We start from the raw sequence: 27,875 nt of genomic DNA on the forward strand, positions 1-27,875 counted from the left end.
AAAATGCTCTTGCCGTGATGCCAAAATATTGGCTGGTGGGTGGCTATCTCAAGTCATCTTCCTCCTCCTCACTTGTTCTCAGGCAGACTCTCTCAGAAGCATGGAAGAAACCCCTCAGTACGGTTGGTCAATCATCCAAAAACAAGGACAACAGCACTGATACTCAGACTGCTTGGTAGGTCAGCCAACTGCTTATGGAATTTTCTCATCATAGAGCTAGATAAAAGCTTTTGCAACACCAGGACTGGCTCACTGATCGTGCTGTAAGATCTGATGTGCCCACAGGGGTATTTTACAGCTCTAACCTTGTACATACATGATGTCATGTTCTTTGGCATGTGTGGAAAAGGTGGACCCAAGAAAATCCTATAGATGGGTGGGGAAATCTGGAATTAGAGCTGGATCCATTCTGTGGGAACAGAGCAGATACTGCAGGCAGCTGCATGTTTCTCTGTCCTGTTTGTTTTGAGCATGTAATAAATTTTCCTGTTTCCAGAAACGTCTTGTGTGGAGCTTCATGTAGACTTCAAAGGAGGAGGTGCAATGAGGGAATGGAGACATACAAGTCTCTGGTGTGTCCTGGCCTTTCTCACTTCCTTGCTTGCCTCTCTTTTCTTCTTCTCAGATCTCAGCTGGGCAGTAGAGCTGGGAGAGCCAACACAGCTTCTCAGGAGTTCTGCAGCCATTTGTCCTACAGCGCCTGTACATCAGCACAAGGCTCAGCTGTGTCCCTGGCACCCTAGGGCAGTGGCCATGACTACAGGTGAGACACACCTGACACCCAGGGCTAATTCATCCACCTTTCTTGTAAACGGGCAGCTGGAGAGGGTCCCGTGGGCTCAGTCACACCGAGGGTGCAGGTACCCTGTCTGTGCAGCAAGGCACAAAGCCCCTGGCCACCCCGCCCCTAAAGGGCTCACTGACCAGCACCCCCTCAGCCCCCCACCCTACACACGTGGGCAGCCCCGTTTGTCAGGCACCAGAGTGGGTAGGAAAAGGGATTGGGGGGACGTTGAGAGGTTTCACATGGGGACAGCCTGCAGGGCAGCTGGGCCCCAGGGGCTGGGGCGCAGCACCAGAGGCTGCTGTGAGTGAGTGGTTCTCAACCGCCAGGCACGCCGGTGAGGAGAGCGTGGAACAGCAGCTGCCGCTGTTACAGCTCTGCTGCCAGCTCCACTCCTCCTGATGCCATTCCTACCTCCAGGATTTTTCCCTGACTCACAGCATCACCATCCAAAAGTCTCCCTGGAGGAAGGTATCTGCCTGCTGGTTTGTCTTTTTATCCTTTGCCTCATCCGCGGGAGAAGGCAGAAAAAAAGCCATAAGCAATCAGCTCGCCTCTTTTCTTTTTCCTTTTTCATTTCTCCCACCTCCGTTCCCTTCCTATTGTTAAGGGGGGTTAAATCCCCTTTGGGAAGGAGCTTTTTTAGGTCCATGCATGGAGGGCAGCAAATTGGAAGAGGTGAGCAGCCGGCAGAAGATGTGAGAGCTAGAAGGGCCGTGCTGTGGGAGTGGTCCTTGCTTTGTGTGCAAGCGAGGCAGTGAGTGTGCAGCCTCCCACTCTGGGCGCATCTTTTTTTGGATGCTGTGCAGTTCCCTGTGTGAAATGCTTTTTTGGTTAAAAGAAGAAGAGATGTCACATCAGGAGCTCACCCAGCGACTGACTACAGTTATCACCCATGTGGGTAAGACATCTTTATTTTTCTTCTCGCTACATTTGTGTAGATTTGGGGGCCCTTTTCCCCAAGGAGGTGCTGATGTACAGGCAGGAAGCCTTTGTGTGACAGTATCACACCTGTGAGTGAAACAGGAGCCATCAGCAGACTGCAAAACCCGGGGATTTGGGGCAATTACTTTTACTGATGGTTTGATTTGTTTTTCAAGCATGCAGGTTTCTGAAAAGTGGAAACAATAAAAGCAGTCTGTATTACCTGGGAGGTGATCTGTGTAAAATTCCCAAGCACAGTCCTTGCAGGGAGGTGTTGTAGAAAAGGGGGTGGTGGAAGGATGCTAAAGCCATGCTGGTATGCTTTGCTGCTAGTTGTGATAGTGGAATTGCAAACCATTCTCTTTCTACGTACTGTTCTCAGAGAGCCTTTTTTATTGCCATTGCTGTTTCAATGAAGGTGCTAGGGCAGGATCCCAAAAGCTCTACCCCGTGTTAGGCTTGATTATACTGTTTGCTAACCTTCAAATGGTAGTGAACAAAGGTAGGGCCCTACACTATGCAGTGGCATTCTTACAAGTCTATGCTGGCTACCCAGCAGTGATGGCCAAACTACAGGGAAGCAAATAACCTGAAGCTAGCAAGACAGAAGATGCTGGAGATTAAAATGTCCACTGGTAAAAGCTTTTGGAACCCTTCCTTGTTACATGCAATGAGTTAAAGCAGCTTGTGGCTGTGTTGCATCTTGTAAAGAGAATATTTTTAATTGAATTGCATGGGAGCAAATTTTATAGCTGTCAGTGTTGGTAATAGATTGTGTGTTGTGAATACCAAAGCTGTTGTACAGGTTTCTGAAATGTCTTTGCCTTTCCAAAATCTATATATGAAATAGAGCGTGCCCCAAATGCAGCTTTCAGAGAACACACAATTAAGATTTTAGATCAAAATTCTTCTCGGGCTTGATGCTAGCTGTAGCAGCTGAACTATGTTTAAGAAAGCAAATGCAATCAGTGGCTTGTCTAAAGAAATAGCACAAGAGCAGATTTAGAATAAAATAAAATGCTTAAGACCAGGTGCCATTTTTCCAATCTCTTCTCCATGGATCAGTTTTTGTGGCCCTGATAACCTGTGCAGGGGCTTGATGTGGGAGAGAGCGTGACTGTCAGGAAAGCACAGTCTCAGTCTTTTTGACCCAGTGGTGCCAACATGAGTTGCTTTGCAATTGTACAAATTCAGATAGACACAAAGTCGTAAGAATTCACATTTTTATTATGAAGACTTGAGCATGAGGCACATCTCATTTTTATTTTTTTTAGACAGAGTATTTCACAGGAGCCAAAGAAATTTGTATGTCTCCTGTTTTTCCTGTTAGACTCAATACGGATCTCCGTCGTCCATATTGAGGACCCTCCTTGATGTCAGGAGGGATATGTTAGAGATAACAGCATTATGGTAGTATCTAGCAATGCAGAAAATCATGCTGTCCACTAGAAAGATGTTAATTAGCCTGTGTATTGTTCCTTGGCAAATGGAGAGGTTTCTGGGTCACGTGGCTGAGACTAGAGAGCCTCACTGGTTTCCTTGAGGTCAACCTCCAGGTCAGTCCTAGGGAGAGGAATGAAGACCACAGGTCTTGGTGTTGGTTTGTTTGTTTGTTTTCCCATTTCACACTGACAAGAGCCTCTTTCCCTGTCTTCAAACAGGGAAGGATAATCTCACCATTTTCCCTGTCATTCAGGACCTAGAAATCTGACCCTGCTTGTGGGATCTGACTACCTTTTTGTAGACAGTGCTCATTTGTTATCAAATCATGTAACTAGAAAAACAGTTGTACAAACGCGGAAGCAAGTAGTGATGAAAAATTGTTATTGGTTGGAGGAAAAAAAATCTTCGAAACCCACTGATGATGCACCGTGTTTATGAATCACACCTTGTAACATAAATCTCCTTAGCTGAATCGGCAGTATCATATTGAATCAGTAATTCCCGGGCAGCAGCAGGAGTCTCTTGAAAGTTCAGTGGGAATCTTTAAAGCTTAGATAAGTGAAAGGACTCTCATCCTTAGCAAACTGAGGGGATCCCTCACCATGAAGATCCCTTATAGTGTTTACTATTTTTACAGCGTCTGTCACCCTCTTGTTAGACCACTTGGACTAATGGCATTCAGTCTCTCTGTAACGCAGCCAACACTTGGTTGAGAGCACAGCTCTCAGATCCCATGATAGCAGGACGGAGGAAACTTATTCACAACATTTAGAAAACAAACAAGACCTTTATGGGACCATTAAAAAGAAAGACTAGGTATATATTTACATTTTAAATAAAAACTTTGTGGGATCATTTTTTTTTTGGTCTGTGTGAAGTAGATAACACACCAGTTTATTTATAATGTGTCAATAAGGGCGTCACAAGTTAATTGCCTGGAGCTCAACTATCTGTCCTGGGCAGAAGCTTTGATCCCTCATTAGCTGACTCATGTTGTGTTAGACAGTCCACGTGCGTGTTAAATGAGCCTCTTATCCTACTAGAGACTCCAGACAGGTATCTATCTGCTTAACCCAGTTTAAAATCAAATCGTTCAAGTTACCTACTTTTAAGTTATCTGTCCATAGTAGCTATCTTAGCTTGGCACTTTTTTAGTCCATGCCCCCTGTGGCACATCTTTACACAGCGTCAAGCAATAGAGGACCAAAAGAAATCTCTTAAATAGCCCTGTGTTCCCTCAGCCTGTCTAGGATTATTCCTGATTGCCCTGGTGTGGGTGAGGTAATGGGGCCACCACAGGTGTCTAGGAGAGGAGTGATTTGTGAACGCTAGCAGCCTTTCTGCTTGCTACACAAGATGTAGCACAAAATGTCACCCAATCTTGTTATCAAAACTGCGTCAGAATTCTTTTTTTAGTTTAACCTACTTCCATTAAACTTGATTGGCAGGAGGTGTTGGGGAAATGCTCATCTCTTTTGAAAAAAAAGTGTCATTCAGGTAGGTGGGTAAGTGTCAGCTCTTCTGTGATGGGGAGGGAAGAAGCTTTGCTGGGTGACGTGCTTGGTGCTGACAGCAGGGGTGTTTGCACATGGGAATTGTACGGCTCATCCAGCTTGTGAAGCCCACCAGAATATGCTTTTGTGCACCCGCTACCCACCCACGCTTGGCAGTTGGTTCCCAGAAGTCTGATGCCAGCTTTGCTGCATGTGGCAATGTTCTGGGCACAGTTATGCACACGAACGTCTCCACCCAGTGCCCCATTTTCCACAGATTTTTATTCTTAAAATGATTTTATAATAATATGAAGCTGCCAGAATAGACATCAGCTGTCTGAAATGGAAACAGCAGAGCTCCTCTCTGTTACCAGCAAAGAATACTGCATTTGAGATGGGATTTTCTTCCCTGTAACTTCCAATTCAGTTATGAGAGCTCCTCATCTGCAAATGACAACTGTATCCATATGAGCTGTTTGTCAGCATCCCTGGTAGGGGAGGCACTGGTGTGAAATTGCAGAAAGCAGTACATTGCATAAATGACATAATAAAAAGAACACACATTCATGTCAGCTTTCATCTGGTTTTACAAACTCTCATTTGCCCAGTCTCCCATTTTACGAAATGAAAAACGAATTTAAGCAATTTGCAAGAGATCAAAAGGGAAATCAGTGGCAGAACTGGGGTAAGGGTGGAAATCTCAGGATACACAATCACTTAGGATTCCTGTCTGTTAAACCCAGTAGGTCAATTCCTACCACTTTTGGCTTAACCACCAACTCTGGGGAACAGTGTAAAATATCTCTGTATGTGGAGGGAAGCTGTGCTACGATTTGGGACAGGAGGTGAAGGACAACACTGCATCCACTTGACTGTATGAGAGGAATTTAGGTCAGCAGAATGGAATAACCCGAGCTGGCAATTGTCCAAGGCTGATGGCTAAGCATCACAAGTCACAGAATCTGTTTTATGCTGCAAAGCCACAAATAATCTAATATGTCACAGCTGAATAGACCATTGCAATGTTTCTCATCTGTGGCTATGTACAGAAAGGATACTTAAAAGAAATTTCTTAAGTAGTTACCTTCCAAGGTACCGTATCAAGTAGGCCTTCTGTTTCTTCTATGCAAAGGATTAAATCAAGGCAATGGAAATTCCCCTGCCCATGACAGAAAATTCTTCCCTTTGTTTTAGAGCATTCATGCATTTCAGGCATTCTTTTTGAGCCACTGGTCCTACAGCTCTTTTCTACTTTTAATTTTCTGGTGAGCACTGAGGGGTGACTGGTCTCTCTCACTGACCCCCACACACCAAGTTTCTTTACCCAAAAGTAAGGTACAGGCTCAGAATATGCATCTATCACTGCATTCCCAATTAAACAGGACAGTAGCAAACTGCAGAAATGTGTTTGATAAATTTCCTTGGGGTCTCATGCTAATGAAGAGTGATCATTTGTAGTTCCTTTCCCCATTAACGTATGTTTATTAAAAATTGACCTTCTGCTATCGTATTACCCACATCTTTCTCTCTGTATCTTAATCAAGCTTTTGAACCCTTGGCAAATTTTGACCAAATTTGGTCATAAAATAGTAAGTTCATACAAAATCTGAAAATATTGAGTGGAGAAAAAGATGCAAATACGGAGGAAAAGGAGAATCAACTCATTCTATCAGACCTCACAGAATCTACATGAGACAGTGAAAAGGGAAAAGGAAAAGTAATAATTTATTTTTGCTGGTTTTGCTGCTTAAAAAAGCTACTTGTTTACATTTTTGTTCCCAGATTGTGGTTATTAGTTTTGCCTCAATATGGCTTATTCTGTGCAGCTGTTTCAACTGGGAGCTGTTTAATAATGAACTGTTTAAAAGAGGTTTGTTAATGCTGCAGAGTTTGTGCCTAAACGTGGAAATCACGCATCTACAGAAACTCGTGAAAAATGTGCAGATTTGTCTAGTGTACTCTCCAAAATGTAGAATACTGCAAGTACTTGTTTAAAGCTCACTTTCTAACCTGGGTTGTCAAGGCATACTGAGAAATAAAGACCACAAGAAATTGCTACAAGCTGGGGATACAGACCACTGGTTTGGTTGTCTTAATTTCAAGCCAAAATATTTATGTGATAATTTTGCCTCATGTCTAGGGAGAGAGGTGATTAAAGAGCTTCCCAGAACCAATAGAATCAGCAGTCTATACTCTCTAATAGGCTCCCTCTCTTTTGGAACAGAACAGCTCAGAGGTGTTTCTTTTTCTACATTGTCTTTTACTTTAGTTGATTTTTTTTTTGTTGTTTTTGTATGGGGTGTGATTCAGACTCTACCATCCTTAACAAAATTCAAGAGAATGTTAGAAAAATCCTGTAATCCAGGTTTGTTACCACTAATTCTCTTACAAGCAATAAGCAGAGCCATGGACTAGAGCCCCGCAGAACCAAAAGGCTGCTTATAACCCTAGCTATTTTCTCATTTATTGATATCCTCTCCCAAACTGGCTTTCATTCCCCCCAAACCCTGAGCTTTCATTCTTAAACCAGTAAGAGACCAGGATTCCGGGGAGGAAAAGGGGATAGGAATAGCAACCATCCACCATCTGCTTGCTACAGGATTTTCACACTTTCTTCTTATGCATTTTGTAATGGCAACTGTTGGAGATAGGGTACTGAGCTGGATGGAGCTGAGGTGTGATCCAGTCTGTCAATCCGTAGGTCACTGTCTGTTTCAAAAGCTCCCAGATTGCTGCTGTTAAATCTAGTGCTGCTATAGTAGTCTCTCTCTGTCCTGTATTTTCCAGTCTACCTCAGCAATGGCTTGTAGGTGTTTGTTTCTTCGAGTGAATGCATGGAGGGAGGAGTGTTTGACATGAAGAATTATTGAAGGAAAGCCAGATGGCAGAGTCTGGGTTTTGCTGTAGGTACCAGTGATGTCCATAGCCCCTTCCACAGCTATGCATGGCAGGCACTTGGTTCACTGCATCCTTAGAAAGCTCTCTTGGGCTCTGTAATATATGGCTGTTGGCATCTGCAAAGAGGTTGGGGCTCAGACAAGTTATTAAGTGAATCTGTATACTGTTGTGCTCAGCTCTTCTCCTGGCTTTCCTAGACCCACCTCTGTCTCAGGACTGTGTTTCCTGAGACAGTGTTAGCCCTCTGTGGTCATTACAATACAGCAGAAAGGAGGAACTGTCAACTTCCAGACCAGGGTATGTGGTGGTTTTCCAAATTTTTAAAAAATAAGTAATAGCAATAAAGAAGAATGTGGTAGCTTGGGTCGCAAGCAGGGGAAAAGTGACATATTGCAGCATCATTCACTGAGCTACTCAGACTGTGGCACTTCCCTATCCTCTTAAACACTTCAGAGCAACCCCAGGCAGTCTGGAAGGAGAAGGCAGGGGAGACTCTCCAGGGGAAGGCAAGTATAGATGGTTTCCTCCTGTGTGAGCTCTCAGGTCAGGCACAATGACAGCAGCTGGTGCTGGCAGAAGTCACCGCTTGCTGACAGGGTAGGCAGTTGTGACCATTCTGCATTGCTGAGTCTCAATATTAAAAAGCAAATAGAGCCAAAGGAAGCCAGAGAGGAGCCCTTGTCTGTCCCCATTTCCATGTCATAGGGAAGCTCAGATGGCCTCAGTGTGAATTAAACTGCTGTGACATCAATTACAATTCCTGGCAGCTCATTAAATACAAGGGCCTTTTTCCACCTCTTGCCTCATCTTTTATTTAATTCCTTTTCTCGCCTTCCATATGGTGCCCATATCCAAGAGATCCCCTGAGAGGACATCTCTCCTGGGGTAATCAGTTCAGCACCCGGGAAGGTACTTGCATTACCACACCATCTCAGTGAGAGGAGAATAGGCTCTACGATTTCATTGCTGTTACTTCCTTCTCCCTTTTTCTGCACCATGTTGGAAGCCTCTCTTAGCCCCTGAGGAACGACTCAGCATTCAAACTAGGATGAACCCTTCTGGATGAGGTTTGGATGCCTGCTAAAATCTTTTTGACAACTGGTATTTGGTATTAGCCCCTTTTGTATATCCCTTCCAGTTTTTCAGCGCCGTGCTTGTGTTCAAGGATTTGGTGGAAGATACACCGCAAATATTTAGTGTTAATGCTGATGCGTTGTAGCCCACTTACTGAGCCTCTCCTACCTTGCTTCAGAGTTCAGCACAGTAACATCTGGATTTCCCCAGGTGGTCACTGACTGGGAGAAATCTGAGTTCTCTACAGAGCTGCAAGCTCCTGGACACCTCAAAAATGCTGGAAAAAGATGTGAAAGGGATAGCACGGCACATGGCTCATTATTAGTTGTTCATCTTTGGTGACTCAGAGGATCCAGAACAGCACACATGGCCAGAATTGAAACCAAGGAATGTGAGGGAGACAGGGCGAAGAAACTGCCAGCTCTTACATGCATAGATGGAAAAACATCACTAGTAAATACCTTAAGAGATCTGTAAGTCATGGCAGAAAGGGAGGTACTGCTGAGTTCAGAAATAATCTAAAAAAGCTTGTGGGTTCAGTGGAGGAAAAGATGGCAGGCTCCGCTTTGGCAGGGGGACAGGTGTGGAGGGAGCAGTCAGGATGAGATCACAGCACCTTCAAGCCCCTCTGCATGTAAACACAGCGTAGCTAACATGTGAGTCCAAAGGCATAGCGGCCTCCAGGGAGCGATTGAGATCATGGACTGGAAGCGAGCCACGTCCAGCATGTCAACTCCGGCTGTTGTAAATCTCACACAACAGCAGTGTGTTCAGGGGTGAACTACATCACCTCTGTGCACATCTTGTCATGTGCAGAGCAGCACTACAGAAGCCTGATGCCTTTTCAGGAAAAGACCCACAAATAATTCAGCATTAAGAAATAGTCCTTTCTCCTGTTTCTGTCAGAATATTCCTTGTGTGCTATAGAGAATGAAGCACTGACCTAAAACAGACAACCCCAAACTGCAGTGGACGCTAGGATTCGGTTTGCAAAGCTGCACAGTACAGGAGCTACTTTCCTGAGTTCATTTGGGGATCTTGGGTTAGTTCCTGTAGGATCTCAAGGAAAACCCAGCTGAGAGGATCTCGAGTCAGCTGCCCCACGTCCGTGAGTACAGGCTGTAAGCTCTGTGCTTCCCGTTACCTCCATCTGTGTCACACAGATCTTGGATGCAGACCAGCAGCTCTTATCCTGAGACTGTTTACGCACCCACCCGGATCACCCAATATACGCACACCCCAATAGTACTACTGCAGGGCTTGCATAGTATCAACCCATATATTAACACCATATGTTACAGGCTTCATACGAGAGGCTGCATCCGCCGCTTCCGCAGTGCAGGCTGTTGCCTAGGGCAACGGGATACAGGGGGGCTGCAAAGCGTTTCGCTATTGCTTTCTCTGCGTGACTGTGAGCTGTATGATTTCCAGCTTCCCCGAGGCAATGAATTCTCTATGGCTGGCCCTGGATACGAGAGCAGTTATCTGCCGTTCCAAGCCATATGTGCAAGCCAAACAATGCTAATGTGCGGCGTTTTGGTCTGCTAGCAACAGTTGCTGACAGAACCTGGCTCTCCTTGCTCAACACATGCGTTGAGCTCCGGGGATTTTAGAGTAGTTACTCCCAGTTAACACCGGAGAACCACTTCAAGATACCTGCAATGTGAAGAGGTGAAGAAAATCTAAAGCCATGAGTGGTGTCTTGCAGTACTTCAGGAGAGTGATTTAAATCCCCTTTAAATTCAGGGACCTCTGAGACAGCAGCCATTTTTCACTTTTTATATGTAGAGGATTAGCCTACAGTTGCTGGCATCTCCAAAATCATTGCAGTATCTATAGCTTAGTTAGGACTTTCCAAGGATGTGCAAGCACTAACAGACACGTACAGGGGGAAAGAACTGCAGCAAACACAAGCAGCTGTACTAGCAATAAGTAGAAAAGAGATCATCTGGATGTGCAAAGTTTGTGTATGTTCTCTGTTGGTTGTATATGTTACAACCTAAACACTTCAAATGCTTTTTTTGTCCTCCCCTCCATATGGACTCCATATTCTAATAGAATTGCTGTGGCTAGAATTAATATCTGGAGAGTTTGCCTCTTTTTGTCAATCAATAATCCTTCACATAACAAAGAAGGACTATAAATATTTCCCTTCTTGGGGTCTGAAGTTCACCATTGTCCATTGCACTTTGGTTTAGAGGTCTCCAAAGCCAATGCTTCATGTCTGAAGCGGTCGATACTGGTATTTGCAGCATAAAAGCTGCAGCTGATGACATACATGGAAACCATCTTATTGATCTTGCAATATTCAGAGAAAAGATTATTTCAAACAAAAATAGCAAAGGGTCTTACTATAATGCTGAGCTGTAATCAGATGAATAACTAATCAGAAAGCTCCCAGCAATTATATGCTGGTAATTGGTGGAGGAAGGTTGCTGGAAAAATCTGCTTCATCCTTATTATGGTGATTAGCTTATTCAGCACTAGTGTATGTTTTTTTTTTTCTTTTAATGATTTAAAGCTACCCTTACTGTTTCATCTACCTCTGATATTTGCATTATCAGTATCTAGTATCTTGTCCCTTTCCATGTTAAATCAGTAGAGGATTCACACTGGACTTACAAGTCACACTTCAGTTGGAGGTAAATTTTCTGGTCTTTATTTTAGTAGGTCATAGATATCCTACTTCCTGGCTTTGTTTTCAGATAGGGGAGTATGTAGTTTCAGCAATGTGCAATCATCATTCTGGAGGATGGTTAATTACACTCTGGTTACACAGCAGAGCCTTGTGCATCGTTACATCTTGATTGAGAGAAAGCTAGCAGCCAAGTGCACTTTGAGGAGCAATGCTGTTTGGACAGGAGCTATGAGGAGTCTCTCAAAGTTATTCTGTGCCCGCTCTACCACAGCATCTACAATACCAGCTGTGCCCAGACCATGCTCTGCAGACATCCCGCTTTCCTTTTCAGAGCTGGGGGAGCAAAGTCTCCCCATGTCACCCATGGGAAGGAGGGATGAAACAACTGATAGTCCCCTGCCACCTCCTCTGTTCAAAAGCATCACAGTAGAGCTGCTGCCTGAGGTGGTAAGGGAATTGATCTCAGGAACACAGCTGTGCTGGATCAGCCTTGTCCCCTTCCTGCAGAGGAGAGAGCACAGGGGGGCACATCAGTGCTAATTCATACTACAACTTCTATTGCCACAAGTCCCTCAATGACAGGATCCACCTGCTTTGTCTTCCTTTCTCAGATCAGCTGAAAGGCAGGGGGTTACTGAGTTGGGCAGAGGAGCTCCAGCCTCACTCCCTCAAGCCCATTCTCCAGGAGATTTAACGGCACTGCAGGGCTTGGTACCCAGGAGTTGCTTTCTGTTGAGAGACCCCATGCCCTGGGAGATTCAGGGGATAGCCCCCATCACTGCCACTTGGGGAGGGGCTGCTAGAGGACACAGAAGGGTGTAATCACTTTCCTGTACACAAACCCTGTAGGAGCAAGGCCATTTTACTGTTCATGCTGCACTCAAAGCATTGAAGTCCAAAACATCTAGCCAGCCCAGTCTCCAGAACAAAAAGCCTGTGAGATGGATGCAGATCCTTTGAAAAGTTGAGTACACAAGTTCTTTAGTTTTTCATCTGAATTATATTTGACTAAAGAAGCATATCACTTCTTCACTGAAAGTTATGTGTGTGTAATTTTGATGTCTAAGAAATATAGTTCAAGTCATTGATGTTGGTTTTCCTACTCAGAAGTAAACCTATCCCTTCATTTTATTCCTAGAAGATAGAAGCATAAAACTAATCTTATAAGTGCTTTAGCAAAAGGTAGTGATCTCATGTGAAACTTGATAACTTCAGTTACAGATTAAGCTACAAACTGTAAGAGTCTTAAACATTTAATAAGGAAACACCCAGATTAGGAAAATATTTTACAACAAAATAAGAGCAGACTTGACAAGATCATCCTTACCTCCTAGAGGGAAGTCCTACACTACCCAGACAAGGATGGTGACAGAGTTAAATGACAAAGATGACCTAAGATTAATCTAGTAAGTCTAAACTACAACTCATAAACAGCAGAGAAAGTACCTGAAGACAACATTGCCCACAACACAAGGAGAAGAGGGACTGGGAGCCCTCTTAAATGGAGTCACTGGAGCACTGGGCAGAGCGATTGGGTGATGATTAGTGATTAGATGATTAGTGCAGTCTGGCCCCTTGCTACATGCTGCTACTAATTGCGAAATACTTTCTCAGTACACCCTACATGCTCTAAAATACCTGTCATGTCCACTACTGGTGCTGTTATTTGGGATCAATCAGACCTTGTGCCTGATTTTTAAACTCCTTGTTAGTGTTTTGTTTTTATTTCTGCTAATTAGCCCATTCTTAGCTGTTTCAGTTCAACTATCAGACCTGCTGCCTCTGAAAGAGTATGTAGTAGTAATTAGCCTGACACAAACAACAACTGCAAAACCTTAATGAGCAAGATGCTGTTTTAAAAATACAGTGTTGAATCTGCAGATAATATCAGATAAAGTTGGAAAACACTCTAATGTTCAAAGTTGCAAACAGGAGATAAATATTTATTGGTATGTCCCCATTTATCATCTAGCTTTACTGCAGTAATTGCAACTGAAATTAGACAAATTGTATGAATATCTTGGCCTTTGGTTCCCAGCTGAAGATTATTTTTCCTTGTGCTTCATTATTTGTATCAAGATTTTGAAGCTCCTGTGATGCTTCTGATGCAAGTAAATAAATACTGCTTTATTTTTTGTACAGCTGACAGTTGCTACTCTTGAACCAAATATATTTAAAATAAGGGAGACAGGTAAATATTTTGCAGAATCACATGAATTTATGCTACAAAGGAGCAACAATGAAAGGGTTAAAGAGGCAATGGCGGGGAAGGATTATTTCTCCACCTGAAGCAGGTATCAGTTAGGGGCAGGTGTTAGCACTAGCCCTGGTGTGGAGAATGGTTACAGGGCCTGCTTAAAGGAGCTGTGGAAAGAGATCCCAGCTGGAAGTAAAGAAATAATGAGGTAGGTTTTTAGGTAGAGAAAGAAGTACAAAAAGAGAGGCTGGAAGGGGGGGGTCTATAGGGTACCTAAAGGCTATGTAGGAGGCTGGTTTGTGGTTTGAAGCTTGTGTGCTGCGCTGGAGAGCTGAGTTGTGAGAAGTCTAAAGTGTGCCTGCTGTGCAGTAGGTTGCAAGGATGTACAGGAGAATTGAAGGCTTTTGGGAAGCTGGAAGGCTGCCCTGGAGATATGGGGCTATGTAGGAGGCTGGAAATCCCTGTGCTGCTTGGTAGGCTCAAAGGCTGATCTGAATCTGGTGTTATCAGCGCATGGGACAAAGAGACTCAAGAAAAAAAAAAAAGTTTATTTATAAGAGATCCTAAGGATGCCTCAGAACACAGGGATGCAAGCAGTAACTAATGTTTATTTACCAAGGCATTAAATAATTAGATTTCCCTTTAGGTAAATAGTAATCTTGTGGAGTTGTTAACCTACAGCTTTCAGAGGTGCTGGGGCTCCAGGAGATAGAAGAAAAATTAGGGACTATTCAAATATTAATGTGTTTTAAGAGGAAGCAGTACTTCTACTGAGGTCTGCGTGTGGCTTTGCTCTGGGTTGTGGGGTCAGATGGCACAAAAATGCTCACAATAAGGAAAATCTCTGCTGGTTCTCTGCCCTGGTACAGTAGCAGATGCACTAGGAACTGGAATTCCCTCTTAAAGCAGCACAGCCTCTAGCAGACATGCTCACCTGCTCAAATATTCTTCATTTAGTGGTGCATACGTACAGGTAATGTGTGGTTCAACCTTCTCCACTGCCCATACGCAGTGTGCCTCTGCCAATAATTAGAGCCGTGCTCTGAATACAACTGTCTAAGAAGGCAAATCTGCTGCTGAGGTGGAGCTGGCAGATATTCCTGGTTTGTGGGTCCAGAGAGGTGCTACCAACACAAGCACGGGTGTTTGGTAGCTCAGAGAATCTAAAGTGACCTTGCAGACAGACCTATTTTGGGGAGCAGGTAGGAGGATGGCATGCCACTATGTGCCTCCATCCACTCTGAGGTCACCTCAGGAGTCCTGGGTGTAGATCAGAGGTGGTTTTCTTCTTGGCAGCAGAGTCCTCCTAACTGTGAGCCTGGTGCTTTGAGCTGCTTCCAAACCATTTTGGTGTTGCTTTTTTAAGCTGAATTTCTTTACATTTAAAGATTCCCTGTCAGCATAAACCAATTCAAAGGGCTCTCAAGCAAGTAGGAAATGTATATGTATATGCTTTCAGCATGTTCCTCCCCAGGCTTTTGCTTTTGTGGTGCAAAGCTTTAGGCAAAATTCTTTCTGCTGCTTCCCCTGCCCCCAGCCCTTTTTCAAATGGTTCTCAGATGCGTTCTTAAATAAAACCTAAAATACATGTATTCTTAAACTGTCTTGCTTTATTGGCAATTAAATGGAAGATCATCTGCTTCACGAGGGTAGCAATCGCTCTGTGGTGCCAAAGTGCTCAGCTGAGAATCGCTGGAGAAGCACAAAGCACTACTTGATGCAATATTTCCTGAAGTGGGCTTATGTCTAGCGGGACTTGGGTCCATAAACAGATGTGTGGTTTAAATCTTTTTGAGTTAATAAGCGCTGGTCAGCAGAAAGTGTTTGCAGTGGGGTTTCCTGGCAGACTAAAGAGCAATTTCTTATCTCATCGGAGCACTGCTCAGCTTTAGGCAATGCAAGCCCATCGTGCTGTTGCAGCCAGAAGCACTGTCCTTTCTGTGTTGGTTGGAGGATGCTGGTGCTGGGTTGGCAGGGAAGGTCTCTGTGTGCTGTCCCTTGCCAGATGAGTTATCTCAAACAGCTGGGTGCTGCTTCTGAATCTGACTTCTAGACCTCTTCTGCTCTCTGTGGACCTACCTGCTTGTTAGCTTATACAGTCCCCAGATAAATTTAGGCTTGTTACCAAAGGAAGTGAAGCTCATGCTTTGTCTGTGTATCCCAGCTGGCTTTTTTAGCAGCTCTTCCCTGGTTTTGACACAGCATTGAAACTCCTGGTTTCCTGTGAACTTTGTGAGCATAGGTTGTGAGAGAGCAGCTCATTATTTTTACCATATTATTAGACATTACAGAACCAAGTTAGAGTAAGGTAATAAAAACCAGTGATTGTGCTGCTTGGGGAAGAGAGGAAGAGGACTGGGAGCGTGGTTGTGTGTGGTAGGGCAGTGTCTCTTGGAAAGCTTGGGAAGTCACCCTGCAGACTGAGTCTTTCTGGAAACTTAAACCTGTCAGGCACTGGGCAGGACAAACTCAGACTGAGTGTAGGTGTGTGAGTGTCCCATTGTCTTCTGAGGCTGCCCAAGGGGGTGCACATGCAGGAGAGTGCTGCAGTTTCTCACTTGCAGGAGCCCAGCACTGAGAAATTAGTTAGAGATCTGTCCCCAAGACCTGTCCCCAGAGTTTTAACAGCAGCCCTGATCTGGGGAAAGAATAAGAATGGGCACTTCGTGGCTGCCAGACTGGTGCTTAGTTAGGGGGAGTAACTCTGTTCTGACTGGCACAGTCATATCTGTTTCATCCTCGTTTCCTCAGCATTGCCCTAGGGAATGTGGAAGGAGTGTTTGTGTATCTGCCAGCTGAGAGCCCAATCAGTCAAAGCCTTGGTGTTCAGAAGAGTAAAGACAGGAGTTCGAGTTCCTTTCTCCCAGCGGGCTGCTCAGGTAACCACCGTGCACAGACATGCAAACAGGAAAAGATCAATTGTCCCTGCAGTCCAATATCCCACCCTACGTAGTAACTGATGTTAAGCATTAGAGAGACAGCAGTAATGTTGGATGTTCCTGCACTGTAATTTGTAATGTGAGAGGCTGTTTCTTCCTGTTCAGCTAACGCTTGGCTTGTGTCCAAAAGCCTTGAGTATCAACAGCCCTCGTGATTCTTGCAGAGCCTATTTTTATCCCATGTCTTTATGGTTCTCCTTTTTCTGCTTTAAGTTGTGAATTACAACAGGAAAAAAAAAATACTGCTTCCATCAGGGAATGTGCACAGCTGCTCCTTAGGGAAAGGAGGCGTCCTGGTGGTCTTGGCTGAATGGATCTAGCAGCTGCTCTGTGCTGCTGATGCTCCAGTGATTGATTGCAGGGAGGAAAAAGGTGAAGAGGGAAGAGAGAGGAGCAGTGCAGTGTTCTGGATGCTGGCAAGAGTCAGGGTTACTGTCGCACTGGAGGTGATGCGGTGTGTCAGTGGCAAGGTACAGGGAGGAGAAAAACACGTTCATTTCTTAATATCCAGAGATTTCTCTCCTCCAGCATTCCCTTCCCACTGCTGTTGGAGGGCACAAAGACTGTGCCTGTGCATCTGCCTCTCACATTGTACCTTGTGTTGATGGCAATGTGATCGTGGTGTTTAGGAGCATGAGAGAATGGTTAGAAAACCAGGACTCTAATCCAGTGGGTATGGCACTGTTTTTTGTTTTGGTTTGGTTTCTTTTCTTTCTAAAGAGGCTGGTAAAAGGAAAATGAATATCCCTGGATGTCTGCACGGTTCCAGCTTCAAGATGGCAACGAAAGTCTTTGGCAAGACTGTCTACTGATCTTAGCTGTGCTCACTCCAGCTTTGACAGCTCACATGGGGAATAAACATGCGCCAAGAGTGACAGAGTTCTTGTTTCCCACTGCTGAGAGTGACCAAAAATATTTTGCTTGTCAATTAGGAAGTCATTTTAAGCAGATCAGTGTAATGAGATTCTGAAGCCATATGGCACTGGAATTAGTGCCTTCTAGTGCAGTAACTGCATGCTGTAATTGCAGCAGTGCTGTATGCTGAAAGTAATTCCAACTGCACAGGTTTTTCTTCTACTCATTCTTTTATCTTGTTAGGGTTTGAAACAATGCCTGAGATGTAGCCCTTGCTTTAAACTTATTAAAAAAAAAAAAAATCTGGCTTTTTATTAGTTGGAATAAAATAAATGGAAGTTAACAGAAAATACAAGTTTCCTAGCTGAACAATGAAATGGGTTGTACCTGTAGCTGCATTGAGTGTTTGTTCTCTGAAAAAGAACCTTCATTTCAAACTCCTGAAATCCCTTGTGGCTCATCAGGTTCATGGTCTCAATGGTGAGGAAGGAACAAGGAAGGTCATTGAGGTATATATGAAAAGGAATAGCAGATTCCAGCATAGTCAACAAAGAACAGTTCAAACTTCAGATAAAACATCAGGATAGTGTGAAGCTGGAGTTTCAGTAGCAAAATCTGAATTTTTCTTATATTATATGCATATCAACCTAAATAACAGCAATGGATTTAGATTTTCTCTCTCAGCCTTGCAATATACTGTGCCTTGGTGAGGGGAGCTGCTGATCTCCATGAATAAGATATCTCTTCTTGATCTCATTGTATTTTTATTAATGTTTTTGAAATCATAGATGGATGGGAGAGGCAATCTAAGTCTTGTCTACTAAACCTGATTCTTACAAAGCTCCATTGAAAACAGACATCTATTTCCCTTCACCTGTTCTAATGACTCTGTAAGCTGTGAACAGGGGGTTTTCTACGGTCTTTTCTAGCTGCCTCACTTACATGTGCAGCAGAGGCAGGCTTCTCTCCCCCCCCCCCCCCCCCCCCCCCCCCTCCTCTGGCATATAAATACAGTTCCCAAATTCATTTTGAGTGAAGAGGCAAGAATTGAGATCCACTGGGACCAACATTATTGAGATCCAGTGTGTTTGTTGCTTGTTCCATGATTAACAGTGTTAATTATTGGAGCACTACCTTTGGGGGCAGGAGAGTATTATTCCACGAGGAAAAGATACAGGGCTTAAACACATTTAACTGATTTGACTTTAAATTTGTGGCAGTCCTCTGACTGCACAAGAAGATTTGTGCTGTCATTACTGTATCCCTAACAAAAAAGCTCCAATTCCAAGGTGAGCTGGTATTTCCCACAGATCTAGGAACCAGTGCAATTCCTCTGGCTTGATAATGTCAGCTGAAGATACCTGGGTTTTCTTATTTCTCATGACACTTACGCTATTTACTTGCTTATTCATTGTCAGCCCAACCCAGATAGGGTTGCTAGGCAATGCTGGCAATTCATGAGCAGAAAATGTCCTCCTCCTTATTATTTTCAAATGTGCTTGTCTGGAGCAGCAGGAAAGAAACTCCCCTCCATTCTGTGGCAATCTCTCTGGAAACAACCCAAGGAAACGTGCCTGCTTCTCTTCTGTACCTGCTCCCTCTGCTGTGTTCTTTTGTGTTTAAAGAACAGTGATTTGCTTTCAGTCAGGCTGATAACCTTTTAGCTGAAGAGGGAAAATTGGGAAGAAGTTAATTATGAATGCTGAGCGCATAGTTGGTAACGTGCTACATAAAAGCATTCCTGCAAACCAGCCGTCACAGCATCTCCTGAGCAGACACACTTGGCGCAGCACAGAGGAGGTAATCCTTTGGGTGGCAGCAAACAGTGCAGCTCTCAGTGCTCCAGTGTCGGAGGTTTCTGATAACCTCAGGAGAAGCTGGCCAAGCTTCTTGTGAAATGTGAATGAAATCAACGTACACGAGAATAAACAGATCTTTCTGTCCACTGATCCTAACTCATGCACCACAGCGCTCTGTCCCTGAGGTAAACCTTACATGCCCTGGAGCTGAATGGTAAGCAGCTACAGTCAGCTTATTTTTTTGTTCAGAGCTGGGTGGTGGCAGTGGCATGCCAGGCATCTGAACCACATATTTAGCAGTGGAAAGGATCAGTGTTTCCTACGGAAAAAACGAGACTTAAATGATGTTTACCTGCACTTCAGAAGCTCTCATCTAGGCCAGGTTGCTTTTCACATCCCACTTGTAGCATCGAGCCTTCCTCTTGGAACAGCGTGTTTCACTGAGCCTCCTGGTGCTAACCCACGTGGTGGGAACGGTATATGCAGGGGAGGCTGGCAGACAAACATCTCATCACAATGTTGGATTCTCCCCGCTGTGCATCTATGTATGTGCAAGGTTGGAGTGCAGTTATTCTGTGTATGTGTGCACACATGAATGTAGTGTCAGAAAAGCTTATTCTTCAAGGTATGTCACGTTTACCTTTGCAAGGACATCCTGAGCCCCTGAAACAGAAGAAAATAGAAGCTGTACAGAGGATGGAACAAAGGCTTTGAGAAAACCACTGGGATACGTTTCCACTTCTCTTACTTCATGATGACAATTTTTTTTCTACAAATTCTGCCTTCTGCGCTGCTGTTCTCCCCATCTGAAAAATATTGCAGTCCCCTGGGGATTTAATATGGAAGCTCTAATAAATATTTTACAAAGGAGAATGAATCGGGTCTGCCAACAGCACAGTATGCCATTGTCTTCACTCTGCAGGCAGCGTTTTGGCAAAGAGCAGGAGGGTGACCAGCTTTATGCCATGAAGCAAGCTTAGGGGAGGGAGCACAAATCTTTGAGAGCAAGGATCCCATTATAGCTCTCTGTCAACAAAAAGAGAGGATTAGGGAGCTCAGACAGCTCCCTGGTTGGGGAGCACTGGAGCTGGTAGGGGAGGAGCAGCACTGAGCTGACTTTGTGCTTTAGCCACCAGGCATTCCTGCTTGTCCATGTAGTTAGCCACCATGTTAGTAGCAGCTTCATGTGAGGCTTTTTCTCTTGGGCACTTTTGTCCCCTATTCCCTCTGTGTTAATTGGGCTCCTCCTTTTTCCACTCTGTGTGTGGATCAGTTGTGATCTGAGGCAGTCAGGAGCTGAATACAGGGTGTAGCTGTGTAAGACACTAACAGGTGTTAGTGACTGAGGCAGAAGGTGGCACAGCCTTTCCTCATCTGCGTGCAAGATCCTTGCAGCAAGCTTGTTCTGTGCCCAGGTCCCTGCAGTTGAGCTCTGGGTTGCAGCTTGGCTCTCGTTTATGAAGTTCTTGTATTCTTTGCACTGTCACCAATACTGGCCTTGTGCCTGGTTGTGCATCTCCTATGCAGTTCCCCCTGCTCCAGGGAAGGCTCCTTTTTATTTCACCACATCAGGGCTGAGTGTTCTCTACAGTCAGTTCCCTAAGTACTTGTTTCTTCACAGGGCTCTCCGATTAGTAATTATTATTACGGAAATCATTAAAAGTGGGGAAAAAAATCAAATATCCAGCACCTTCAAAGAGAGATTTCTAAATATATGTTCCAAGACCCAAATATTAATGTGAAACTCGTGGATCCAACTTCTTTTTAAGAAAGGTTTGGGTGAGGGTTGTACAGCTAGCAGAACATTTCTGCCAGCAATATTTCTGTTCTCCATTTGCTATTCTGTTCATTTAGATGATCAGATCTTGTGAGCAGGGACTGTACACAGCAGCAGAGGGCTCTTCTGTATAGTTGCAGCTTCCCAGCACCACTGCCAGGCATGAATAATTGGTTGAGCAGCTCTGCAGAGCAGTCTCCTTGCACTGTCCACGCTGAAATGCTGAAGCAGGAAAAAAAAGTGTCAATAATGAGGAATCATAAGCCTTAAAGGGAGTGAATGTAATGAAGAAAAATGTTTTCTCAAGAACTTTGTGGATGTATTTGGTATGCCCTTTAAGGGGAGCATCCGGTGATATTGCAGTGTGCTGCTGGGATCTTCCACCTTCATCGTCGCTTGTAGGATAGCTTTAAATTAATGATAAGGAAGCCATTCAGGGCATTGGCTGTGCCGAGGTTCACAGGTTTCATTCTGAACGGGAGAATGAAGTAAACTGATATTGAAAGCAAGGAGGGAGAAACAACCACAGTCAGTAAGCCTATAAAAGTCTTAGCCAATTGCAATGGCGAACATCCTGCTGGTGGGGATGACCTTGAATGAACTAAGTGGGATAAAGTCACCAGCCTGGACTGACGGCTGAAGAACCAGGCTGGATTCCAGCAAACAGCAGATTCCTGCCGAGTCTCCTGCACTCTGGCAATGGCTTCTCGGTGTCAGAGATGTGGACAACAGGTGCCCAGGAACCCACCTTTCACTGCTGTCCGGATAACAGAAGGAGAAATGAAGTCTTACCATGATTTTATAGGAGGATGCATTAGACTGGAGCGTATGGCAAAGAAAGGTATGTGCAGCATCTTTAGAAGAAATAGCATCTTCTCCTAGTGGTATCTGCACTGCATTCCTGAGAGATTTGCAAAAGGGGCTTGTTTTTCTAATGCTTTCTCTGAGGAGCCAGTGGTAAACAATTTAAAGGCAACTGGCTGGATTTGGATATTAACTCTGGCATGACTGTATCGTTTGGCTTGAATGTGCATGTCTGGGATATTTGCAGTGATTTAACCCAGACAAGGTTAAAAGGGGTGCTGGATTCTTTCTGAGTAAATGTTTATTTCACTCGGCTGTCAGTGAGATTTCTGTATATGTCTGGAGCAAGTATTTATTGCACATCTAAAATACCCTTTTGAAATGAATGTAAGGAGATGGGGCAGTGGGTTTCCTGCCATAGCTGACCCTGTCACACTGTGCTCCTAAGGTACTATGTAGAAGGTCAGTATCTTTTTCACTGTGATGCTTCTGGTTTCCCTGGACCATAACAGAAATCTGGACTGTCAAGCTTTTTGTGCTCTGCATGTTTCAGGCTGAGTACTGGGTAATATTCTACTCTGAATGGGTTGCTAGTGTGAGATGCTGGTGTCCTGGCAATTTGTTCTGATTGCGTATTAACTCTGAAGTGATGTTAGCTGAAACCTGTGGTGCTGACTGTTTTGCCAGCTATCAAGACTGCTGAATCATAGAGCAGTTTTTGTTTGTTGTCATTAAAGAGAGATCAACCAGAGGAACCCTTTGGTTTCATTTGCTCTATTAACTTGGATAAATACTTAGCAAACCTGAAATCCAGAAGTATAAAAAATGTTCACTTGTACGTGATAAAAAAGATCCCCCAAAAGCATGCAGTCTAGTTGTACTTTCAAGTTGATTTCTTTATTATGATTTAGTTAGCTCTTTAGCAAAAGTATTTGCAAATGGTCACAGGTTGAAGTTGTGAAGTATTTTGGTTCTTCTTTGATTACTCTTCGGAAACCTTTGTATCTGGGAGTTGCATTCAGTCTGGGAAATCGAGACTGTTCTGCAGGAAAAGAAGGTGGACCAGAAGCAGGTGATCTGCTGGCAACTCCTGCTTGCAGCAAATCGGGTTTTGCAAATGCTTTCTTTAACAGGGCTCTAACACACAATGCCAGGGTTTGAAAACTGCAAAGCCAGCCCGTTTACCTCTGCTTCTGTTGGCCGTTTATCCGTGCTGACTTTTGGGCTCAGTGCCTACCTATGCATTGTTGGATTTGGCTGACCTTTCACTAACACGGATGTTTCCAGTTGCATTCTTTGTAACGAGGCATTCAGAGTTCACTCGGTAGCATGGCAGAAATGTCTGGTATCTTGAGTAAATAGCAGAATTCCTCACTGTTCCTCCTGAAGCTTTGATCAGGTCCTTCCAGGTTGCTTATGGCTCTGTGGGCCTACTGTAGTCAGAGCTCAGGCATCTGCTGTTCCTTTTCTTCCTGTAGGTAGAGAGGGGAAGACACTGGGTTTGCCATGGTTACTGTTCCCAGGGAAACACCTTTCCTGCCTAATAAGCTGAGAGATGACCTGGCGTAGTATTACAGGCAGAAATCCCTTGGAAAATTATTTTCTGGTAGAGAATGGGTAGTACATCAATGCAGTCTAAGCACGTTCCCATTTTGTAAGGCAGAAAACATCTTTTCTGCTTCTGTTTAAAATTCTACCAAAGAGGACATCTGAAGGGCAGAAGGTAGCTTACCGTTAGGGATGAGGTGCCTTCAGCTGCATGAGCTGTGAAAGGACATCAGTGACAACTCTGCGTGTGGTGACTGTGTTGGAAGGGGACCGAGGAACTGGCAATGTGGCGTAGGATTTTACATTAACAACGTCCCCTGTGTTCCCTTTCTTCTGCTGTACCATGAACTGACTCTGGCCTAGTACTCATCTTTGTCATGTTTTGGCCTTAGATTTTGCATCTGTAACTTAGAAGCAGCAGGAATTACCTCCTTCCATAAATAGTGGATCCTGTCAACGACCACTTACTGTGAACTGCGACTATTCTTTGAAGTTGAGACCAGTTCCTTTTGTGGTAGGTACTGCATAAACCCAGGGAAGGAAAGACAATCTGTCCCAGAGAACCTGGGCTCTGCCTGCCCCATCTTGCTAGTCCCCTGCTACTAGCAGAGGCTTGTTGATAAGCTTTAGGGGTGTGCATGTGCCTTTTTCTCAGGATGGCTGTGTTTGAACATAGTGACAGGATCATGGATCTCCTTTGCATATTCTGACTTGGCTCTAACTTGGGGAACCTTTTCTGCAATGCAAAGATCCAGATGGAGTATTGTTCAGGGCTGGTGTTTAGTCAGTAGTACTTCAGGCACTCTGAGGTACAAACCATTTTTCACATATAGACTGCAGCTGTGGAGCCCCGGGAATATTCTGTGGCAATTGTCTCTCTTGTACTAAATATCACAGCGAGAGGAAATGGAAGACACAGGTAACTACAGCAGAAACAGAGGCCTCATGGTTGCAGTCAGGCCTGCAGTGACAGTCCTTTCCTGTGAGGTCACGGCTGAATATCTCAGCTCTGTAGGCTTGAGTCTTACAAGGAGTGAACAGCCTTTCTGTTCACAGCTAGTGTCAGAAAAATGCTTTACTCTTTCTTTGGAATGATGCTTATGAGCACAGTGATGCTTTGGTATTTGCTGAAGAAGTGATATCTTTTTATCTTTCTGTCTAATCTATTAACTACTAATAGCTCAATGATGAAAGGTCCCTTACAGCTTCGGTAGCTATGTCTTATTTCAGACCACATTCATCCTGATGGAACCAGAACTAAATCCCTGCGGGTACCCAGCTGTCTACTTATATGCTGTTCCCTGGGTTAAATATCTGTGGTAAATGCAGCCGCAGATAACCTATATTTGCTCAGCAATGCCAGCAGCGAGCAGTGCTGGGCTAACCCAGTATCTGGATCGTACGAGTTCAAGGCTTCCTTTGAATCCATGGGACTTGTTTTGATGAGGGAAAGTGTGGTTGTAGTCTCCTGCTCATATAGAGAAGAAAATAGTGAATACTTGCCAAAAGAGGTCACTGTGAGGGGGTAGCTGAAGGGCAGTTTCCCCGTGGCTAAGTGATATCTGCGGAGAGCTCCACAGCTTGACAAAGAGAATGAGGGAAAGGAGCCCTGGTTCCCTCACAACAGGCAGAGGAAGGTTCTTGCTCTATGAGCTGGCCTACAGGAACTGAAGGCCCCTTTGGCATCTGATCTGCAAGTATTTTGAGCACCGGTATGTGACCCTGAGACTCTGGGAGCAGCAGTTCACAGGTGTGGTCCCTGAAAACCAAGGGGAAGCAGACCCCAGAAAGCCAGGGAAGAAATGCAGCAGTCCAGAGCTGATCCTCCTTGTAGTGCTCTCAGTTCCATGCTAGACATCTTGAAACTGAAAGTGAAGCGTAGCTCCTTGGCATGAAATGCAGCACTCTTGGACAGCGTCTCATGGCTTTTCAGCAGTGACGTGGCTTTCCATGTCACCCAGCTGCTGATTAATGTCCTTTATGCTTTAGGATCCCTCCTGCCAGAACAGTCCCCTCTGTCCCCAGACACCCTTAATAGTCTGCCTTGCTGTCAATGTTCAAGCCCTCCAGTATCTCACAAGGGACCTCATAGCTAATGGGCTTGACATGGATGGATGAGCATTGTTTCTGCACGCTGTGGAGCTTGAGGCTGCAGGCTACGTTTTTAACTGACTAAATGAATATTTTTTAACTGTGCTCAAGGCTGGTGGCTGCATAAAACAGGGTAGTGAATCTGCAGACACCAAGGAGTACATAGTTCATTGAGGCTATTCAGGATTTTGCAGATGGTGCAAAACCAGACAAGATCCTCTGTCAGTAACTTGAGAACCTCTCTCTTCTGCTAATGTTGTATTTCTGATTTTGTTCTACCGTAGGGCACAGGAATGCTGCAGTTCTGACTGCCCAGCAACCATGGGTGCTTGCTCTGTCCCGCTGCTGTTTCTAAATTACTGCTGGAAATGAAAAGCAATCCTTCATGTCTATCTGTTCATGAATACTGAATTATTTGAAATGGGTTTAGAGCAGCTAAGGATTTAAAGGCAGAAAATGTCTTCTTTAGTGCTTCCTAGAGAAGGAAATCCCATCTTAGAGAGGCCAGGCTGAGATTTCTTGTACTTCTTGAAGCATCTTTGCCTTCAGTGGTGAAATAAATGAGGAACACCTTCCTTTCCCCCATGGCTGGCCCCCTCACAAAGACCCTAGTTATTGGGGAAAGTGACTGTATCATGTGAAGACAGAAATCTGCAGTGGAAGATATTTCAAAACCCACTGAGATCCAGCCACAGGGTCTCCTTGTACACTGCTCAGAATTTTTCTTGTTTTATTTGTATTCAATATCTATTTTCCTCTCATGTAAAATGCTACCTAGGGAACCTGGGATATATATATTTTTTTTCATCCGGTTCTCAATACAAAGGAAATAAATAAAATACTGTCTTCCACAGAGGTTTTTATAACAAATATTCTTATCTTTGATGCTTGTGTCTCTTCATTTCTTCAAAGCATGATATGTATCTTGCTTTGCTGCTAGTGAGTAGCACTGAATGCTGCTTACCTAATAAAAAAAAAAGTCAGGAAAATGGTAATGAAAATAGGGAAGGCAGAGCTTAATTTCCATTTTAAAAGTTTTGAGAGACAAGTACTACAGAGAAGATCAAGAGAACAAATTCTCAGAAGGCAAGTTAGAGTAGAAGCCTTCTGGGTACTTATATTTCTGTTCCTCCCAGGATACCAGAACAAGAAATAACTCAGTAAAATGGAAAAGCATTAAACATGGAGAGACAGATAGCTGTAATTGGTGATGTTTTGTTAACTTGCAGGGCTTATTACCACAAGATGATAGCTTAGTTTGCTTTTTTTTTTTTTCTACTGCCTGAATTGTAGTCTAAGTTGGCTGGGAAGGAGACTTTAGGGAAAAATGGTGCTGAATACACAGGGAGGTCAGTCTGTGCAGGGTTTGGATCCTGGTTCTGCCAGTGGAGCTCATTATCCAACTTCATCCAGATCTGCCACTTCAAGTGCCACTTAAGGACCCTATTTTGCCATGATATGTTCATCTTGGGTATGAATTCCGTTGCTGCTTTATTATCTGAATCTTTCTGTCGATTAGCCTGCCCAATGAGCTTTCTCAGATGTGGAGTTGTCTCCCTCCCTCCCGGGGTATTATCTAACCGAACTACTGGTGCTCCAGTAGAAAAGAATGATAAATAAAGCTTTGCGGTATCAGCCTAGCTTCCTATCTATAAATACTTGGACTGTGCCAGGTGTCTTGTTCCACAGTTTTGATCCTGGTGGCTCATTCAATTTCTCAAGGGCAAAAAATCCTCCAGGCTTCTGCAGCAGATGAGAAATACTGACCAAACACCTTTTTTTTCCACTTTTTTTTTTTTTTTTTTCTAAGCCAGGATGTCTCAGCAATTCTGTTCTGCACAGAGGCTGCACCTTATTCATATTCAGGTCTTGTTCTTGTCTAAGTTATTAAACTGAGGATTGCAGAGTTCAGTCTTTGTCTAAACTCCCATCACCACCTTGATAGAGAGCCCCCACAGCAGCATAGTTTAAGGAGCAGAGGTCTGTATGACTGAAGGTCTGATTATGAGATGCTGTGAATTAAGGGTCATCATCTGCTAGCAAAGGGTAGAGCAGAGGTGACATGGGAAGAGCTAAAGGAATGGGATACCTCTCATATTTTCCTTTGAACCTGTGCATGTTGACTTCACTGCTGGGTTCAGGAAGGGAGATCTGCCAGTGAAAAGATGGTAGTGGTGGGAACTGTAATTTTTTTAAACCAAAAACGGAGAAGTCAATGGGTTGGAAGTTAGTGAGAGCTTTGAAACACAAGCCAATTTCTTTGTGTTAGGCCAGGTGCAGGGGAAGCAGTGGATTTGCAGTTGCCTAGAGTCTTTAACATAAGATTAAAGAGCTTTCTAAAATGCAGGTTTAATCCAATTTCTGTGAACTTCTTGTGTGTTCAACAAGTCAAACACAATGAACCTAGTGGTCCCTTCTGGTCCTACAGTGAAAGAATCTGGGAAGAGGATCTGAGTTAGAGACACTGGGGTATGAGCCAGTCCTCGTCATGCTTTCAGAGTGCCATGTTTATAGGTGTGAACATATGAGCATGTGGGGTCAGATGCTCAGACAGTGTAATGAAACAAAGGATCAGGTCCTTGAATTTAAAATAAACTTCTCTTGGTATTGC

General features: G+C 44.1%; 1 protein-coding gene across 9 annotated transcripts in view; it reads left to right on the forward strand.

Moving 5' to 3' along the window:
- Positions 1–1,163: 1,163 nt before the first annotated feature.
- Positions 1,164–27,875, forward strand: part of MCF2L2 (MCF.2 cell line derived transforming sequence-like 2) — a 157,540-nt gene continuing 130,828 nt past the window's right edge. For 3 of the 9 annotated variants that reach the window (XM_032193373.1, XM_032193378.1, XM_032193374.1), the window contains exon 1: positions 20,975–21,662. In XM_032193373.1, the coding sequence (XP_032049264.1) occupies positions 21,521–21,662 (142 nt within the window). In that variant the 5' untranslated portion in view covers positions 20,975–21,520. Of the gene's footprint in view, positions 1,686–4,599; positions 4,649–20,973; positions 21,663–27,875 lie in introns of those variants that run through there. The other 6 variants (XM_032193380.1, XM_032193382.1, XM_032193377.1 and 3 more) reach the window with 5 other exon arrangements.

This window comes from Aythya fuligula, chromosome 9, assembly GCF_009819795.1.
Source record: "Aythya fuligula isolate bAytFul2 chromosome 9, bAytFul2.pri, whole genome shotgun sequence".
NCBI lineage: Eukaryota > Metazoa > Chordata > Aves > Anseriformes > Anatidae > Aythya > Aythya fuligula.